Here is a 19,685-nt window from a genome sequence, read left to right as displayed (position 1 = left end):
AGCAGCTGTGCTGAGAATGCTGAAATCGCCCCCCCAAAAAAAGTCTGCTTCCCCTCTGTCAGATCCCGGAGGTAGAAATGTCACAGCCCCCTAGGACCCCCGCATGCCCCCTCACACTGCTTACATTGCACGTTAACATCTGACACACAAACAGGGAGGCCTCAATCAAGAATCACAGGTTTCAGAGTAACAGCCGTGTTAGTCTGTATTCGCAAAAGGAAAAAGGAGGACTTGTGGCACCTTAGAGACTAACCAATTTATTTGAGCATGAGCTTTCATGAGCTACAGCTCACCACTGAAGTCCATGGAGCTGCTCCTGATTTACACCTGCATCACTGAGAGCAGAATCTGGCCCCATAACCACAATCTAGCCTTACAAAATTACTTACTGCCCCAACACAAGGGGGTTTCATTAGACTGGGGAGTAAAACCAACTAGCTAGGCCCCAATTTTGCAATCAGACGCTTCTAGGCTTCCACCCCCAGGAGCTGCCAGGGCACCGACTTCATTGCAGCTCCACTGGGACAGGGGGGGCCGACTGCAGGATCTGAGTCGCTAAGGTGATAAAAGGTGGGCAACTAACTCCTGTGGCTAGTAAGTTGCCCACTTTTTGACGATGCCTGGAGCATCATGACTAGCGAGCCACATCTCGCTGGGGAGGGACAGCTCAGTGGTGTGAGCATTGGCCTGCTAAACCCAGGGTTGTGAGTTCAATCCTCCAGGCGGCCGTTTAGGGATCTGGGGGCAAACACTGGGGACTGGCCCTGCTTGGAGCAGGGGGTGGGACTAGATGGCCTCCTGGGGTCCCCTCCAGCCCTGGTGTTCTGCGATCTCCCAGCAGTCCCCATGTAAGGCGCAGACCGGATCCCCTCGTTCCGGGCCAAGCCCTTCCACGGATGCAGCCAACTTATTTCCACGGAGCTCCTGCTTTGACTCCCCCCTTTCCGGGGCTGAAGGCCAGGAAGGGGATGCCCCGGATCGGCCGGGCAATGCTGGCCCCAGGACGGGGCCAGGGGAGCACTGGCCACACGCCGGCCCGGCGGCGCGAACTTACTTCCACGAAAGTTTCAGCAACTCCGGGAGACGCAGCGGCGCAGGAACCCGGGGTCAGTTAACTCTTGCCGCGCCGCAGCCGCCCCCGGCGCCCCCCTCCTGCCGGCAGCTGCCCTTGATGTGGCTGCGGAGCGAAACTTCGCTCCCCCCCCCCCCGAGCCCCTCCCTCCCGCTTCCAGCCGCCTGGGGCTCGTCCCCTCCACCGAGCATGCGCGGGCCCCGCAGGCTGCTGGGGGATGGAGTTCTGGGCCGGGCCGCGCAGCGCCGAGCACGCGGGGCGCTGCTGGGGGATGTAGTTCGGAGGCGCAGTTCCTAGGCCCCTCCCCGCGGTGTCGGGGGCCGGGCGCTGCAGAGCCGCTGGCGGTGCCGAGGGAGCCCAGGTGTCCCGTTCTATGGGGACAGCCCCCATACCTGGTGCTTCGTCTTATTTGGGCGCCTACAGCCCCCCACCGCCTGCCCCGATGGTTTACACTTGCCGCCTGGTCACCCTGGCGGTGTCGATCCGGAGGAACAAGGGAAACCAGCGAGAGACGATCTTCGCCCTTCGACCCCATTCCTGCAAAGCTGCGAGCAGGGTCCTAACTGTGCCTACAGGGCTCAGGTGGGGGGGGGGGGCGTGTCCCCTGCCCCCCAGTTTCCCACCACAGCAGGGTGCAAACAGGAAAGCGAGCTGCGGCTCCGTGCTCTGCGGAGGAACCCCCAGCCCTCAGCCGGGGCCCTGGAAGCGCTGTTGGCTGACAGGGCTGCCCCCCCGGCTCTGGGTGGTGGGAAATGTACATTCCCTGGCGGTGTGGGCCGCCGGCTCCGCGCACTGGAGAGCTGTCTACATGGTTCTGTCCTTCCCCACCGCTGCGCAGAGCTGGTCTAGTGAGGTTTCCAATGCCCCCTCCGGCTGGGCAACTGAGAGCACCCCCATTAGCACCCCCCTGCCAGCCCACAGCCAGCAGCCGCGCTAGCAGCTCCTGGACCAGGGGGACACTCAAAGCCCTCCATGTGGGTAGGTAGCTCCCCGTCACCCAGCTGGTAGGATGAAAGCCAGGAGAGAGCAGTTTCTGCCGAGCCTTGGCTGAGACCTGGTGAGTGCTGATCTCCTTAAGTCTCTCCCACAAAGCTGATCAGTTTTATTTTCCGTGTCACACTCAGTGCTGTCTTTAGACATTTCAGTTGCTCCTGATGGAAATCAGAGGAAGTGATTGTACATAGCTCTGATTCTCAATCAGAAAATAAAACACGTTTTCTTTCTTAAATTAGTCTACGGGGAATGACTGCCTAGGAAGGAGTACTGTGGAAAGGGATCTGGGGGTCAAAGTGGACTACAAGCCAAATATGAGTCAACAGTGTAACGCTGTTGCAAAAAAAGCAAACATCATTCTGGGATGTATTAGCAGGAGTATTGTAAGCAAGACACAAGAAATAATTCTTCTGCTCTGCTCCCCGCTGATTAGGCCTCAACTGGAGTATTGTGTCCAGTTCTGGGCACCACATTTCAGGAAGGATGTGGACAAATTGGAGAAAGTCCAGAGAAGAGCAACAAAAATGATTCAAGGTCTAGAAAACATGACCTATGAGGGAAGATTGGAAAAATTGGGTTTGTTTAGTCTGGAGAAGAGAAGACTGAGAGGGGACATGATAACAGTTTTCAAGTATGTAAAAGGTTGTTACAAGGAGGAAGAAAAAAAATTGTTCTTCTTAACCTCTGAGGATAGGACAAGAAGCAATGGGCTTAAATTGCAGCAAGGGAGGTTTAGGTTGGACATTAGGAAAAACTTCCTAACTGTCAGGGTGGTTAAGCACTGGAATAAATTGCCTAAGGAGTTATGGAATCTCCATCATTGGAGATTTTTAAAAGCAGATTAGACAAACAGTTGTCAGGAATGGTCTAGATAATTAGTCCTGTCCCGAATGCAGGGGACTGGACTAGATGACCTCTCAAGGTCCCTTCCAGTTCTATGATTCTATGGACTCTTGAGACTTTCTACAGTTCCTGGAGGGCTCTTTCTTAATCCTACAAGGCTGTTACAGCCTTAGAACATAAGAACGGCCATACTGGGTCAGACCAAAGGTTCATCTATCCTGTCTTCCGACAGTGGCCAGTGCCAGGTGTCACAGAGGGAATGAACAGAACCGGTAATCATCAAGTGATCCATCCTGTTGCCCATTCCCAACTTCTGGCAAACAGAGGCTAGGGACACCATCCCTGCCCATCCTGGCTAATACCTTGGAACAGGTTTCTTTATTAACTTCCTTAATATTTGAGTAAGCCCTTGAAAATGACATTGTTTAGAGGGCAAATTTTCTACATAAAATTTAAGACATATAGTGTCACTTTATATTTTAAGACACGGTTAATAATCATCCAGCTGCGTCACTGTAGATACATACTCAGGATTCCTGTATTACATTATGGAACTGAACAGTTTCCAGAAGCTAAAACAGGCTTTTAGATCAGTCATTTGTAAATGCATTGTATAAACAGATTACAATGGTTAAGACTTTCTTTCTAATTACTGGCTATCTTAACAGGAAAAGAAAACACTTTTCCATTAGAAAAAGGTGATAACTTTTATCTACCTTCAGGTGTGTCAGAGCTGATAGGAAACCTATGTTGGCAAATCTGTTGTAATATTTTCTTTCCAATTATCACTTTAAAAGCTTTTTGTCTTTCTTTTTTTTTAAGCTAGTGCCAAAACAAATTTGTTTTCTAATTTGTTAGTTATTCCATGTTTTAGAAGAATGTTTGAGAGGAAACTCAACTACTTTAGACTTCATAACTTTTTAATGAGAAATGAGATATACAAAGTAAGAGTGCATGTATTTTCTTGCTTATATTTTTCCAGACGATAATATAAATTAAAATTAAAAAGTGCGTGGGTGTTTGAGGGTGATTGGTGTGAGGTTATAAGGACAATTGTATTTAGTAAATATTCTGTATTCATTTTATTTACCAATTAAAGTTATTAATTCTTGTACTAAGGCTCCAAAACTGACATAGGAAAGTAAATGCAAAGTAATGCACATTGGAAAACAAAATCCCAGCTATACAAATGATGGGGTCTAAATTAGCTGTTACCACTCAAGAAAAAGATCTGGGAGTCATCGTGGAGAGTTCTCTGAAAACATCCACTCAATGTGCAGCTGCAGTCAAACAAGTCAACAGAATGTTAGGAACCATTAGGAAGGGGACAGATAATAAGACAGAACATATCATGTTGCCTCTATACAAATCCATGGTATGCCCACATATTGAATTCTGCATGCAGATCTGGTTACCCCATCTCAAAAAAGATATATTGGAATTGAAAAAGGTACAGAAAAGGGCAACAAAAATGATTAAGCACGGGTTCTCAAACTTCATTGCATCGCAACCCCCTTATGACAACAAAAATTACTATACGACCCCAGGAGGGGGGCCAGAGTCTGAGCCCACCCAAGGCCCACTGCCCCAGGCGGGAAGGCCAAAGCCCAAGGGCTTCAGCCCAAGGCGGGGGGCCTGTAACCTAAGCCCTGACACTCAGGGCTGAAGCTGTCGGGCTCGAGCTTCAGCCTCGGGCCCTAGCAAGTCTAACGCCAGCCCTGGCAACCCCATTAAAATGGGATCGTGACTCACATTGAGGTGCTGACCCACAGTTTGAGAACCACTGGATTAGGGGGATGGAACAGCTTCTGTATGAGGCGAAATTAAAAAGACTGGGACTTTTCAGCTTGGAAAAGAGACGACTAAGGGGGGATCTGAGAGAGGCCTATAAAAACTTGACTGGGGTGGAGAAAGTGAATAGGGAAGTGTTATTTACCCCTTCTCATAACAGAAGAACCAGGGGTCACCCAATGAAATTAATAACGCAGCAGATTTAAAACAAAAGGAAGTACTTTTTCACATAACGCACAGTCAATTTGTGGAACTCATTTCCAGGGGATGTTGTGAAGGCCGAAATTATAATAGGGTTAAAAAAAGAACTAGATAAGTTCCTGGAGGATAGGTCCATCAATAGCAATTAGCCAGGATGGGAAGGGATGCAGCCCCATGCTCTGAGTGCGACAGTGTCCTTAGCCTCTGTTTGCCAGAAGCTGGCAGTGGAGGACAGGGGATGGATCACCCGATGATTGCTTGTTCTGTTCATTCTCTCTGAAGGACAGGATACTGGGCTAGATGGACCTTTGCTCTGGCCCACTATGGCTGCTCTTATGTTCTTATGATACCTCAAGATTTGGAATTGGGAATAACTTGGTGTATTATCTCCTGATTGTTCTAAATTTACATATAAACTTAAAATATGACTTTAACTGGTGTTTGTATATATTTTTTCTTTCTTTATATAGGAATTAGATACAGTGCTCCTGTCAGATAATTTCTAAGTTATCTGCAAAAAACCTAGAGTTTATAAAAAGAAAAGGAGGACTTGTGGCACCTTAGAGACTAACCAATTTATTTGAGCATGAGCTTTCGTGAGCTACAGCTCACTTCATCGGATGCATACTGTGGAAACTGCAGTAGACATTATATACACACAGAGACCATGAAACAATACCCCCTCCCACCCCACTGTCCTGCTGGTAATAGCTTATCTAAAGTGATCATCAAGTTGGGCCATTTCCAGCACAAATCCAGGTTTTCTCACCCTCCGCGCCCCCCCCCCAACTCACTCTCCTGCTGGTAATAGCCCATCCAAAGTGACCACTCTCTTCACAATGTGTATGATAATCAAGGTGGGCCATTTCCTGCACAAATCCAGGTTCTCTCACCCCCTCACCCCCCTCCAAAAACCACACACATAAACTCAGTCTCCTGCTGGTAATAGCTTATCCAAAGTGACCACTCTCCCTACAATGTGCATGATAATCAAGGTGGGCCATTTCCAGCATAAATCCAGGTTTTCTCACCCCCCCCACCCCCATACACACACAAACTCACTCTCCTGCTGGTAATAGCTCATCCAAAGTGACCACTCTCCCTACAATGTGCATGGTAATCAAGGTGGGCCATTTCCAGCACAAATCCAGGCTTTCTCACTCCCGCCCCCTTTCCCAGGGACACACACACACAAACTCACTCTCCTGCTGGCAATAGCTCATCCAAACTGACCACTCTCCAAGTTTAAATCCAAGTTTAACCAGAACGTCTGGGGGGGGGGGGTAGGAAAAAGCAAGGGGAAATAGGCTACCTTGCAAAGACAGACTAACACGGCTGTTACTCTGAAACCTAGAGTTTATAGGTGCCTAAGTAACTCCTGGAATTATGGTTAATATTGCCCCTCCCCCACCGCAAATCTGAAACGGTGCCACTGGGGCCCTAAATCTCATGAAGATGCATTGCAGGTTTGGCTCTTAAGCTAGTACCTTGCATTATGGGGCCAAATAGCACGACTGAGTTAATTGCACTAGTAAAGTCCTGCAACCTGACCAGTGCAGATGGGTCCTTGTGTCTGTGCGGAGTTGACCTCAGTGGGGTTCCTTATGGGTGCAGAGGTCTGCCTAGGAGGCCAGATCACGACTGGATGTTTTCCTGAAAGCTCTGCTCTAGGAATTCATTTGGGGACATTCTCTGGCCTGTGTTCTAAGGGGGTCAGACTAGATGATCACAATGGTCCCTTCTGGCCTTGGACTCTCTGACTCAATGAAGGGATTTATTATGAATGGTTATTTATATTACTCCCATAGCACCATTTAGGAATTGGGAGACTGGGAGAGACCTTGCGTTTTTTCACCTTCCTCTGCAGCATGGGGCATGGTTCGCCTGCTGGGATCATCTGTGCACATCTCACCTAAACAATTTCCTGCCACCACATGGACCTCAGGCTTTGGTGGCAACATGGCCTCTCCCATTTTCTGCCTGCACCATGCTACAGTTTAGTCTCTAGAGGACTGAAATGCTACTCCAGAAGTCTGCTCAGGAGTGTGAACTTACTTGCATAAGTATTTGGAGCAGGCAAGGGGCCAGGATTATTCCTAACTAGAATCTGCTCTGCGCTCTTGTTCTAATCCTGCAAGTGCTTAGATGCATGAGTAGGCCAATTGATTCAACTGGACTATATTCTTACTGGTAAATTCACACACAAGTGCCACTGTTTGCATGATCAGGCTTTGGGTGCTTGTATTGCTGAGCAGTGACAAATGGTGGGAGTGGCTTAAAGATCATGAGATTTTCAAAAATAATAAATTGTAGCTTCTCTGTATTTGCTTTCTGGTTTTTGCACCTTTAGGGGTCCATTTTCAAGCTCTCCCCTGCGACCACAAGGGCCAGAAACATCCTTTTCTCAATTAACATAAGCTGAGAGTCTCATGTAATCACATGACTCTGGGAGCTGGGGCTTTAAGAAAAACCCCAAATATCATGAAACTCCTGATAAAATCAAAGAAGAGTAGGACTAGAAGGGACCTTGATAAGTCATCTAGTCCAGTCCCCTGCACTGAGAGTTTGCAGCACTAGATGCAATAAGTTAAATAATAATTATTAATTAATGTAAGCTATTATTATGACATCCCACTTAAGTATAATAATAGTGATATTCATAATAAATAGCAAGGGGTAATAATGACAAATGAAGGTGTTCTTGCCACTCCATAGTTGCATTGCATTTTGCAGTTAAAGCAGAACTAAAATCCTTAATTGTTTTAATAATTACTGTACCGTTGTTATAGCTTCCACAGCCAGGAGGGACTGTTGTGATCATCTTAGCCTGACCTGTCTCACACAGGCCAGAACACTGCCCTGAAAGAATTCCTAGAGCAGCTTTTTTAGAAAATCATCTGTGATGACTAATAAGGATTCTTACCATTACAGTAATTATAGAATACCAGGGTTGGAAGGGACTTCAGGTCATCTAGTCCAACCCCCTGCTCAAAGCAGGACCAATCCCCATTTTTGCCCCAGATCCCAAATGGCCCCCCTCAAGGATTGAACTCACAACCCTGGGTTTAGCAGGCCAATGCTCAAACCACTGAGCTATCCCTCCCCTCCAGAACTAGCGCATTAGGGTATGTCTACACTATGAAATTAGGTCGAATTTATAGAAGTCGGTTTTGTAGAAAGTGTTTTTATACAGTTGATTGTGTGTGTCCCCACACAAATGCTCTAAGTGCATTTAGTTGGCGGAGTGCGTCCACCGAGGCAACCGTACAGAGGCAACCGTCGACTTCCAGAGGGTTGCACTGTGGGTAGCTATCCCACAGTTCCCGCAGTCTCTGCCACCCATTTGAATTCTGGGTAGAAATCCCAGTGCCTGATGGGGCTAAAACATTGTCGCGGGTGGTTCTGGGTACATATCGTCAGGCCCCCCTTCCCTCCCTCCCTCTGTGAAAGCAACGGCAGACAATCGTTTTGCGCCTTTTTTCCTGGGTTACCCATGCAGACGCCATACCACGGCAAGCGTGGAGCCTGCTCAGCTCACCGTCACCATATGTCTCCTGGGTGCTGGCAGACGTGGTACTGCATTGCTACACAGCAGCAGCTCATTGCCTTTTGGCAGCAGACGGTGCAGTATGACTGGTAGCCATCGTTGACGTAGTCCTGGGTGCTCTTTTAACCGACCTCAATGAGGTCAGGGGTACCTGGGCAAACACGAGAGTAACTCAGCCAGGTCATTTCCCTTTTAAGTTTAGTCTCATGGCGATTCAGTTCTCCGGCAGTGCACTGTCTTTTAATCTGCAGCCAGCAGAAGATGATGGCCAGCACTCATACTGCACCGTCTTCTGCCGAGCACCCAGGAGATGATGATGGCTAGCGGTCGTACTGCCAGCAAGATGTACAAAGATAGATGAAGTGGCTCAAAACAAGAAATAGACCAGATTTGTTTTGTATTCATTTTCTCCTCCCTCCCTCTATCCGTGAAATCAACGGCCTGCTAAACCCAGTTTTGAGTTCTATCCTTGAGGTTCTGAGTTATATCCTTGAGGGGGCCATTCTGTTTCTCGCAAAGCCACCCCCTTTGTTGATTTTAATTCCCTGTAAGCCAACCCTGTAAGCCATGTCATCAGTTGCCCCTCCCTCCATCAGGGCAACGGCAGACAATTGTTCCACGCCTTTTTTCTGTGCAGACGCCATACCACTGCAAGCATGAAGCCCGCTCAGATCACTTTGCCAATTAGGAGCACATTAAACACCACACACATTATCCAGCAGTATATGCAGCACCAGAACCTGGCAAAGCAAAACCGGGCGAGTAGGCGACATCAGCGCGGTGACGAGAGCGATGAGGACATGGACACAGACTTCTCTCAAAGCACGGGCCTTGGCAATGTGGGCATCATGGTGCTAATGGGGCAGGTTCATGCCGTGGCATGCCGATTCTAGGCTCGGGAAACAAGCACAGACTGGTGGGACCGCATAGTGTTGCAGGTCTGGGACGATTCCCAGTGGCTGCGAAACTTTCGCATGCGTAAGGGCACTTTCATGAAACTTTGTGACTTGCTTTCCCCTGCCCTGAGGCGCAAGAATACCAAGATGAGAGCAGCCCCCACAGTTGAGAAGCAAGTGGCAATAGCCCTGTGGAAGCTTGCAATGCCAGACAGCTACCGGTCAGTTGGGAATCAATTTGGAGTGGGCAAATCTACTATGGGGGATGCTGTGATGCAAGTAGCCAACGCAATCAAAGATCTGCTATGAAGGGTAGTGACCCTGGGAAATGTGCAGGTCATAGTGGATGGCTTTGCTGCAATGGGATTCCCTAACTGTGGTGGGGTGATAGATGGAACCCATACCCCTATCTTGGCACCGGAGCAGCAAGTCGGCGAGTACATAAACCGCAAGGGGTACTTTTCAATAGTGCTGCAAGCTCTGGTGGATCACAAGGGACGTTTCACCAACATCAACGTGGGATGGCTGGGAAAGGTACATGACGCTCGCATCTTCAGGAACTCTGGTCTGTTTCAAAAGCTGCAGGAAGGGACTTTATTCCCAGACCAGAAAATAACCGTTGGCGATGTTGAAATGCCCATAGTTATCCTTGGGGACCCAGCCTACCCCTTAATGCCATGGCTCATGAAGCCGTACACAGGCAGCCTGGACAGTAGTCAGGAGCTGTTCAACTACAGGCTGAGCAAGTGCAGAATGGTGGTAGAATGTCCATTTGGACATTTAAAAGCGCGCTGGCGCAGTTCACTGACTCGGTTAGACCTCAGCGAAACCAATATTCCCACTGTTATTACTGCTTGCTATGCGCTCCACAATATCTATGAGAGTAAGGGGGAGACGTTTATGGTGGGGTGGGAGGTTGAGGCAAATCGCCTGGCCACTGGTTACGTGCAGCCAGACACCAGGGCGGTTAGAAGAGCACAGGAGGGCACGGTGCACATCAGAGAAGCTTTGAAAACCAGTTTCATGACTGGCCAGGCTACGGTGTGAAAGTTCTGTTTGTTTCTCCTTGATGAAACCCCCCCACCCCTTGGTTCACTCTACTTCCCTGTAAGCTAACCACCCTCCCCTCCTCCCTTGGATCACCGTTTGCAGAGGCAATAAAGTCATTGTTGCTTCACATTCATGCATTCTTTATTAATTCATCACACAAATAGGGGGATAACTGCCAAGGTAGCCCGGGAGGGGTGGTGGAGGAGAGAAGCACCAGGAGGGGTGGTGGAGGAGGGAAGGACAAGGCCACACAGCACTTTAAAACTTTAAAACTTATTGAATGCCAGCCTTCTGTTGCTTGGGCAATCCTCTAGGGTGGAATGGCTGGGTGGCCGGAGTTCCCCACACCACGTTCTTGGGCGTCTGGGTGTGGAGGCTATGGAACTTGGGGAGGAGGGCGGTTGGTTACACAGGGGCTGTAGCTGCGGTCTGTGCTCCTGCTGCCTTTCCTGCAGCTCAACCATACGCTGGAGCATATTGGTTTTATCCTCCAGCAGCCTCAGCATTGAATCCTGCCTGCTCTCATCACGCTGCTGCCACCTTTCAGCTTCAGCCCTCTCTGTGTGGTTTTTGGAGGGGGGTGAGAGAACCTGGATTTGTGCAGAAAATGGCTCACCTTGATTATCATACACATTGTGAAGAGAATTATGCAAGGTAGCCTGTTTCCTCTTGTTTTTTCCTACCCCCCCCCCCCAGATGTTCTGGTTTAACTTGGATTTTAACTTGAAGAGTGGTCAGTTTGGATGAGCTATTACCAGCAGGAGAGTGAGTTTGTGTGTGTATGGGGGTGGGGGGGATGTGAGAACCTGGATTTATGCAGGAAATAGTCCAGCTTGATTGTCATGCACATTGTGTAAAGAGTTGTCACTTTGGATGGGCTATCACCAGCAGGAGAGTGAATTTGTGTGGGGGGGTGGAGGGTGAGAAAACCTGGATTTGTGCTGGAAATCACTTTAGATAAGCTATTACCAGCAGGACAGTGGGGTGGGAATAGGTATTGTTTCATATTCTCTGTGTATATATAAAGCCTGCTGCAGTTTCCACGATATGCATCTGAGGAAGTGAGCTGTAGCTCACGAAAGCTTATGCTCTAATAAATTGGTTAGTCTCTAAGGTGCCACAAGTCCTCCTTTTCTTTTTGTTAGGATATAGATATTCAGGCCTGTCTGTAAAGGCCTATATTCTAAGAATTTAGGTGTATTCTTATCGCTTGGCTAGTTCTAGAGGTATAAAAGAAAGAATCAAAACCACTGTCTGCCAGCGTAAGGGCCTTCTCTTACTGTGACAGTTTGTGGCCCTGTGCTTAGGCTCAGGCCTTTGGCTAAGCAGCAGAGGCAGCCATAAGCTGGGAAGCAAACAGTCACATCCTCACATTCCAAACTAGTCACACTGAAATAAGGTGCTATTCGGCTGTTAGGAATACAATCCTGTCCTGTATTCTTATCACCTCCAGAGAAAGGGAAGTGCCTAGAAAATGTAAAAGGAAACTTAGTTTGACAGCATCCTGTCTGGCAAGAACTCACTTATCAATAGCTGGGATGTGAAATCCTCACTTCTGTATTGTTTTGTCATTATAGTTCCCACTTTGCTATTGTTTGTCTGTATAATCTCTGTCTGGTTCTGTGATTGTTCCTGTCTACTGTATAATTAATTTTGCTGGGTGTAAACTAATTAAGGTGGTGGGATATAATTGGTTACATAATCATGTTACAATATGTTAGGATTGGTTAGTTAAATTTCAGGAAAATGATTGGTTAAGGTATAGCTAAGCAGAACTCAAGTTTTACTATATAATCTGTAGTCAGTGAGGAAGTGACTGGGGGTGGGCATGTGGGTGTGTGAGATGGGAACAGGGAATGGGGGTAAGAAAATTGGAATCATGTTTTGCTAAAGGGGGAAATGGGAGCAGGGAATGGGGGTAAGAAAATTGGAATCATGTTTTGCTAAAGGGGGAAATGGGAACAGGGAATGGGAGTAAGGAAATTGGAATCATGTTTGGCTAAGGGCAGGAATGGGAACAGGGACACAGGTGTAAGGCTCTGTGGTGTCAGAACTGGGAAGGAGGATACTAAGGAAGGAAACTGGAATCATGCTTGCTGGAAGTTCACCCCAATAAACATCGAATTGTTTGCACCTTTGGACTTCGGGTATTGTTGCTCTCTGTTCATGCGAGAAGGACCAGGGAAGTAAGTGGGTGAAGGAATAAGCCCCCTAATAGTTGTCACTTTGGATGGGCTATTACCAGCAGGAGAGTGAGTTTGTGTGTGGGGGGATGGAGGGTGAGAAAACCTGGATTTGTGCTGGAAATGGCCCAACTTGATGATCACTTTAGATAAGCTATTACCAGCAGGACAGTGGGGTGGGAGGAGGTATTGTTTCATGATCTCTGTGTGTATATAATGTCTACTGCAGTTTCCACGGTATGCATCCGATGAAGTGAGCTGTAGCTCACGAAAGCTCATGCTCAAATAAATTGGTTAGTCTCTAAGGTGCCACAAGTACTCCTTTTCTTTTTGCGAATACAGACTAACACGGCTGTTACTCTGAAACATCTCCTCAGCCTGCCACCTCTCCTCCCGCTCCTGCACTCTGACATTGTCTGCCTCCACGCATTCGTCTGTGCTCTGTCAGTGTGGGAGGACAGCATGAGCTCAGAGAACATTTCATTGCGAGTGTGGTTTTTTTTGCCTTCTAATCTTCGCTAGCCTCTAGGAAGAAGATCCTGTCATCCTTTAAACACATGCAGCTGGTGGAGAAAAAAAAAGGGACAGTGGTATTTAAAAAGACACATTTTATAGAACAATGGGTACACTCTTTCACGGTAAACCTTGCTGGTAAACCTTGCTGTTAACATTACATACATCGCACATGTGCTTTCTTCCAAGGTCACATTTTGCCTCCCCCCAGCGAGTGGCTAGCCCCTCCATGTGGCTAACAGTGGGGAACATTTCTGTTCAGCCACAGGCAAACAGCCCAGCAGGAATGGGCACCTCTGAATGTCCCCTTAAGAAAAGCACCCTATTTCAACCAGGTCACCATGAATGATATCACTCTCCTGAGGATAACACAGAGAGATAAAGGTTGTTTGAACGCCAGCAAACATACACTGCAATGTTTTGTTCTACAATGATTCCCAAGTATGTGCTACTGGCCTGGAGTGATAAAGTGTCCTACCATGGTGGACAGAATAAGGCTGCCCTCCTCAGAAACCTTTTGCAAAGGCTTTGGGAGTACATCCAGGAGAGCTGCGAGTGCCAGGGCAAATTAATCATTAAACTTGCTTGCTTTTAAACCATGTATAGTATTTTAAAAGGTACACTCACTAGAGATCCCTTCTCCGCCTGGTGGGTCCAGGAGGCAGCCTTAGGTGGGTTCGGGGGGTACTGGCTCCAGGTCCAGGGTGAGAAACAGTTCCTGGCTGTCAGGAAAACCAGTTTTTCTGCTTGCTTGCTGTGAGCTATCTACAACCTCATCATCATCTTCCTCGTCCCCAAAACCTGCTTCTGTGTTGCCTCCATCTCCATTGAAGGAGTCAAACAACACGGCTGGGGGAGTGGTGGCTGAACCCCCTAAAATGGCATGCAGCTCATCATAGAAGCGGCATGTTTTGGGCTCTGACCCGGAGCGGCCGTTTGCCTCTCTGGTTTTCCGGTAGGCTTGCCTCAGCTCTTTAAGTTTCATGCAGCACTGCTTTGGGTCCCTGTTATGGCCTCCGTCCTTCATGTCCTGGGAGATTTTTTCAAATATATTGGCATTTCATCTTTTGGAACGGAGTTCTGATAGCACGGACTCCTGTCCCCGTACAGCGATCAGATCCCGTACCTCCCGTTCGGCCCATGCTGGAGCTCTTTTGCGATTCTGGGGCTCCATCATGGTCACCTGCAGCTCGCCAGGCTGGCCAAACAGGAAATTGAAATTCACGGGCCTTTTCCTGTCTACCTGGCCAGTGCATCTGAGTTGAGAGCGCTGTCCAGAGCGGTCACAATGGAGCACTCTGGGATAGCTCCCGGAGGCCAATACCATCGAATTGCATCCACAGTAGCCCAGATTCGACCCGGCAAGGCCGATTTCCGCGCTAATCCCCTTGTCGGGGGTGGAGTAAGGAAATCGATTTTAAGAGCCCTTTAAGTCGAAAAAAAGGGCTTCGTCGTGTGGACGGGTGCAGGGTTAAATCGATTTAACGCTGCTAAATTCGACCTCAACTCCCAGTGTAGACGCTAGTCACTGCCCATGGGCACAATCCGAATTTAAATTGCTATTAATCCACAGGAGCAGATTTACAGGAAATACAGTTCGGGCCACCCAAAGAGCCTTCCCCCATCTCCCGCCTGCTCCGCCGAGGGGAGGGGAGTGAAGGAACTACAGCTCCCAGCATGCTCCCCGGTCCCTGCCGGACTGCGAATCCCAGCCGGCCCCGGGCTGCGCCCCGCGGTGCCCGGGCGGGGGAGGCCGGCGCGCGGCCCCGCGCGTGCAGCTGGAGCGAGCGGGCCCATGGCAGCCCGGGCGCTTGTGCGGGCTCTCGCGGCTGGGCGCTGCCCGGCCGCCGGCCCCTTCTGCAGCGTGCTGGCTCGTGGCTATGCCAAGAAAGCAGGTGAGTGTGGGGCCGGGCCCCCCCCCCCGCTGGCTGCTGGGGGCCTGGGGTGCACTGAGTGGCTGGGACTCAGCTGGGACGCTCCCTGCTGCCCTCCCCGGGACCCCCGCGCTTAGGTCGGGTGGCCCCGCTCCCGACAGCCCCCTGGGGCCCCCCCAGCCCTAGCGCTGCTTGCTGGGAGCAGCCGGCTTGGAGAGGGGGCGCTGGCCCCTGTTTCCATGGTGTGGCTGTGTCCAGGCTGCGGCTCTCACGCCAGCAGCCCCCGGGCACAGCCTTGGCTGGGTTTCGTTTCAGAGCAATCCCCTGCCACCGAGATTTCGCCCTGCCCGTGAGGGAGGAACATCTACCCCGGGTGCAAGCTGGGAGTCAGGACTCTTGGGTTCTGTTCCTGCTGGCGGACCTCTGCAGCCTCTTGGGCGAGTTTCTCTTTCCCCTTCTGTACCTCAGTTTCCCCATGTTGCAAATCCATAATACCAACCTCATTGGAGGCGAGGGGAGGTAGGATTGGTCCAGCACTTGGGGCACTAGCCATGGATTTGGGAGACCTGGGAGCCAGAGACGACCTGTGTGTCCCTGGGCCAGGCAGCCAGCCTCAGTTCCTCACCTGTAAAAGGGGGGTCCTACCTCCAGGGCATTGGGAAAATAACTACACTGCAGATTGTGAGGGGTCACGTGCTGTAGTGATGGCATCCTACGAGCCTCGTAGATTGCTGCCCATTTTGCTCTGCGCTGAGGTCCTCCCAAGTGTGTTTGGACATCAGCGTGGTGTGGGGTTTAATATGCCCACTCCGACTGCCCCAACAAGAGAGGCTCATTGTTTTGCACCACAGTGGCCTAGACTCTCGGAGGTAATGTGACCCTAACTGGACTGAGAGCTGCCTTGACGTCACGGTGACAGGCACGTCAGAAATTCACAGGCTTCTGCTCCTTGCGTTGCCGGGGGCTGGGCTTATGGGGAGTCAAAGTGAGAGGGTTGAGTGGTACAGTTGCGGAGCATTTGAGGTTTTCCGAGTCAGTGGACATGCCTCCAAAGCCGCTCACTTGTGTAGCAAGAGTGTTTGGTCTCTGCCCCCTGTGAAGTGGAAATCGCAGGCGGAGGAACTTGGTAGGACCATTGCTGCTCCCTGCAATAGTCCGGTGCCTCCCCCCAGTGCCGAGGCGGCCGGGCGCCCTGCTGACATCTGTGTTTGTCTCTGCAGCGGTGAAGGCCAAAGGGAAAGGCTTCAGTAAGGAGGAGCTGAAAGGCCCGGAGGTGTGCAAGGACCCCGTGCTGCTCACCACGCACGCCATGGGAGTGAACTTCTACAAACAGGGCCCAGAGGTGGCTCTGAAGGACGACTCTGAGTATCCTGACTGGTGGGTGAAGCCTGGTCTGCCCTCTCCCAGCCACTCGAGGCACATGGAGACTAGTGGTTAGAGCAGGGGCCTGGGAGCCAGGACTGCTGGGCTCCATTGCTGGCTCCATCACTGACCCCCTGCGAGACCTTGTACCTAGCTGTGCCAGTCTCTAACATGGGGTTAAATCAGGTTTATGGGATATATTGTGCCCCACAGCTGAAAGGGGAGAGCAAGTTGCTGAATAACTCGGGTTGTGAGCTCCCTGGGGCAGGGTCCGGGGGTTTTGTTGGGTTTGTGCAGCCCTAGCACAGTGGGGGCCTGGGTCATGACCGGGGCTCCTGGGCACTACCGTAATACACCTAATAGATAATGTAGAGCCCCTGTAGCACCATGGGGTCCTGGGTAACGATGAGGGCACCTGGGCGCTACCATAATATATCTAATAAATAATGTACAGCCCTAGCACTGTGGATCTTGGACCCCGACTCGGGCTCCTAGGTATTACCATAATACACCTAATAAATAATGTACAGCACTTTGTATAGTGGGGTTCTGGGCCATGACTGGGGCTCCTAAGTGCCACCAGAATAGAAATAATAAACAAGCAGAGCTGTCACCCCCTCTACAAAGGTGTCCCCCCCCCCTTCATACTCCCCCCCGGCACCCCTGCACTTGTCAGTGTCTGACTCTAGCCACCTGCAATGCTTGTGCTGTATCCCGGCACCCATGGCCCCCTGCAGAACCAAGCAGCGTCCCGCCCTGTGGCCTCCGAGGGCCAGACCCTGCCAGTGCTTAGTCCCACGTGTTTGTGGGATCAGGCCCTGAGCAGGGGGTCCTTCCTCCCCCATCTGCCGGGGGTTGACCAGCCGAGCTGAGCAAGTAGGGGGAGTTTCTGGTTTGCTGGTAATTCTGAAAAGCAGGAAAAATATTCATTTCAGATGGAAGAAAACATTTTGGTTTGATCTTGTCTTTCTCAACATTTTTTATTATTTAATCAAAGGAAAGCTGGACATGCACCTCGCTTGGAACCAAAAAAATCAGAACATTTTGTTTTGAAAAGGTGGAAATGAAATGGGATCATTCCTCCCAACCAAAGCAATTTGGTGCGTGTTTGTGAAACTTTTCAGTGTAGCTGAATCTGCATTTTTCACCAGAAAAGCTTTGTGCAAAAAATTGGGCCCAGCTCTGGTGACCCTGGCTAGCCTTAGGGCGCTTTAAATGATGAGGCGTGCTCGATGGCAAGTGACCGCATGAGACCAGGAGCTAGCTGGAACCTGAGCAGGCTGATGCATCCCATCACCTGGGTCAGGATTAAGGGATCCCGCTTGACCTAGAAACTCACTCTCTCTTGTGCATTGGTCCCCAGGCTTTTCCAGATGCACCTCGGCCCCCCCAAGACACTGGAGGAGCTGGACCCTGAGACGCCCCAGTACTGGAGGCTCCTGCGGAAGCATAATACCTGGCGCCGCAACAAACTGAGCAAGAGCAAGAAGTTTTAGGGTGGGGCCTGTATGGTGACAGCCCTGCACCTCCTGTGCCCCCGGGCCTGGGAAGGATGCTGCACTGGGGCTCAAGGTGGGATTTGGACGTGTCCTGTGAGACGGAAAACAGATCCAGCTGGGCGGGCCCCTGAGCTGGGATCAACTGGCAGCTCCGCCTGGCCAGAGTCTCTTATTTTTACTTTGAATACTGACGACAATAAATCATTGGCCGTAACTGGACAGCGTTGGTGGGTCTGTCCTGTTATTTGAGCCCTGTTACCCAGGGCTCAAATCTTCATGCATCCCCCTCTCCACGGCATCTGGCGCATCGCTGGGTCATTGGCTCCCTTTGAGGGCTGAATCAGAGAAGCAGTGGTGTTACCCGGTGTTCTTTCAACCCAAAGCTCTTGGTAACTTTTACTCTGTGCGAGGTGGTGTCAGGAAATAAATCAGGGGAGACACGGCCGTCCGACCGATAGATGGCTGGCACAGGAGGCCAGGCTAGATGATCACAAGGTCCCTTCTGGCCTTACAATCTATAAATCTATGAAAAAAATGGCCAGGGGCTTTGCAGAGCCGTTAAAGACAGTGGCACATGGCTGGCCGGCCCAGGCTGTCTGTGCGTACGGCAGCATGTGGAGTAGCAGATGCTTCAGGCCCAGCTAGCTGGGTACAAAGAGTGTAGACAGTGAGACGTGGTTTAGGTGAGCAGAGTACGGTAGAGAGCTGGACACACCTCAGCCCCCAGGTTTGTCCTCTCCATGGCTGTCTACAAGCCCAAGCAGTGCCTCCCACGGCTGCTTTTAGCAGAGTAATGTCCCACTGCCTCCCCCTGGCCAGAGCCTCTCACTGCGGCCTGTCGCTGTGTGTGTAGTGTCTGTACTCAGCACACTGCCGTAAATGTAGACATCGCGTTGGGCAGGCATCCTTTACATGTGGTGCTGGGATTTTTTAATTTTATTTCACAGCGTGAGGCTAGAGGCTTCATTTTTAAAATTATTTCCCCCCCGTAATGAAAGCCTGGAATTTGGGGTTCAAGGAGCCAGCTTCCAGAAAGGGCTCTGCTTTGCTGATCCACTGTGAGCCACCATGGGTTCACCCCTGTCTCCTGCGTTGCGTCAGACCAATGGTCCGTCTTCCCCAGTAGCCTGTCTCTGAGAGTGGCCCGTACCAAAGCTTCAGTGTTTAGAACAGTGCAACTGTGGAATGATCCCCCCAATCCCAGCTTCTACTTCCAGTCGTCAGAGGTTTAGGGTGCTCCATGCGTGGGGTTGCGTCTCTGACTATCTTGGCTAATAGCCATCGATGGACTTCATCCTCCATGAATTTACCTAGCTTTGTTTTGAATCCAGTTATGCCATCACAGCATCCCATGGCAATGAGTTCCACGCACGAGTTGTGCATTATGTGAAAAGTACTTGCTCTTCCTCGTGTTCAGCCTGCTGCCGCTTAATTTAATTGCGGCTTTTGTTTTGGGAACAGGCAGTTAACCCTTTTCCCACGCCATTCATGATTTTATAGACCTCATATCATTCTACCCTTAGTCGTCTCTCTTCTAAGGTGAATAGCTGTAATCTTAGTCTCTCCTCGTGTGGAAGCCGTTCATCCCTGGATCATCTTTGTTGCCCTTCTCTGGACTTTTTCCAGTTCCACTCTGTCCTTTTTGAGATGGTGGCAACCAGAACTGGACAGTATTCAAGGGGTGGGCGAACAATGGATTTATACTGTGGCATTATGATATTTTCTGTCTTCTGTTATCCCTTCCCTACCAGTCCCTAACATACTATTAGCCTTTTTGACAACAAGAGGTACGCTTAGGTGATGGTTTGGAGCATTTCTGAAAGAGCCTTCAAGGAACAGTGGGAGCAATGGATGAAATTGG

General features: G+C 50.1%; 2 protein-coding genes across 4 annotated transcripts in view; one reads left to right on the top strand and one right to left on the bottom strand.

Annotated features, from left to right (window-relative positions):
* APBA3 (amyloid beta precursor protein binding family A member 3) overlaps positions 1–14,722 on the bottom strand; it is a 29,331-nt gene extending 14,609 nt beyond the window's left edge. For 2 of the 3 annotated variants that reach the window (XM_073324715.1, XM_073324718.1), the window contains exon 1: positions 1,055–1,200. The gene's annotated coding sequence lies outside the window, so the exon portion shown is untranslated. Of the gene's footprint in view, positions 1–1,054; positions 1,201–13,716 lie in introns of those variants that run through there. The other variant, XM_073324716.1, reaches the window with a different exon arrangement.
* MRPL54 (mitochondrial ribosomal protein L54) lies at positions 954–18,043 on the top strand. Its single transcript, XM_073324719.1, has 4 exons — positions 954–1,106; positions 14,663–14,984; positions 16,184–16,340; positions 17,689–18,043. The coding sequence occupies exons 1-4, from the start codon at positions 969–971 to the stop codon at positions 17,819–17,821; spliced, it is 750 nt and encodes a 249-aa protein (XP_073180820.1). The 5' UTR covers positions 954–968; the 3' UTR covers positions 17,822–18,043.
* Positions 18,044–19,685: the final 1,642 nt, after the last annotated feature.

The sequence above is a fragment of the Lepidochelys kempii genome, chromosome 25 (genome assembly GCF_965140265.1).
Source record: "Lepidochelys kempii isolate rLepKem1 chromosome 25, rLepKem1.hap2, whole genome shotgun sequence".
Lineage (NCBI taxonomy): Eukaryota > Metazoa > Chordata > Testudines > Cheloniidae > Lepidochelys > Lepidochelys kempii.
The sequence above is the reverse complement of the archived record's forward strand: the minus strand, read 5'-3'. Positions and strand labels throughout refer to the sequence as shown.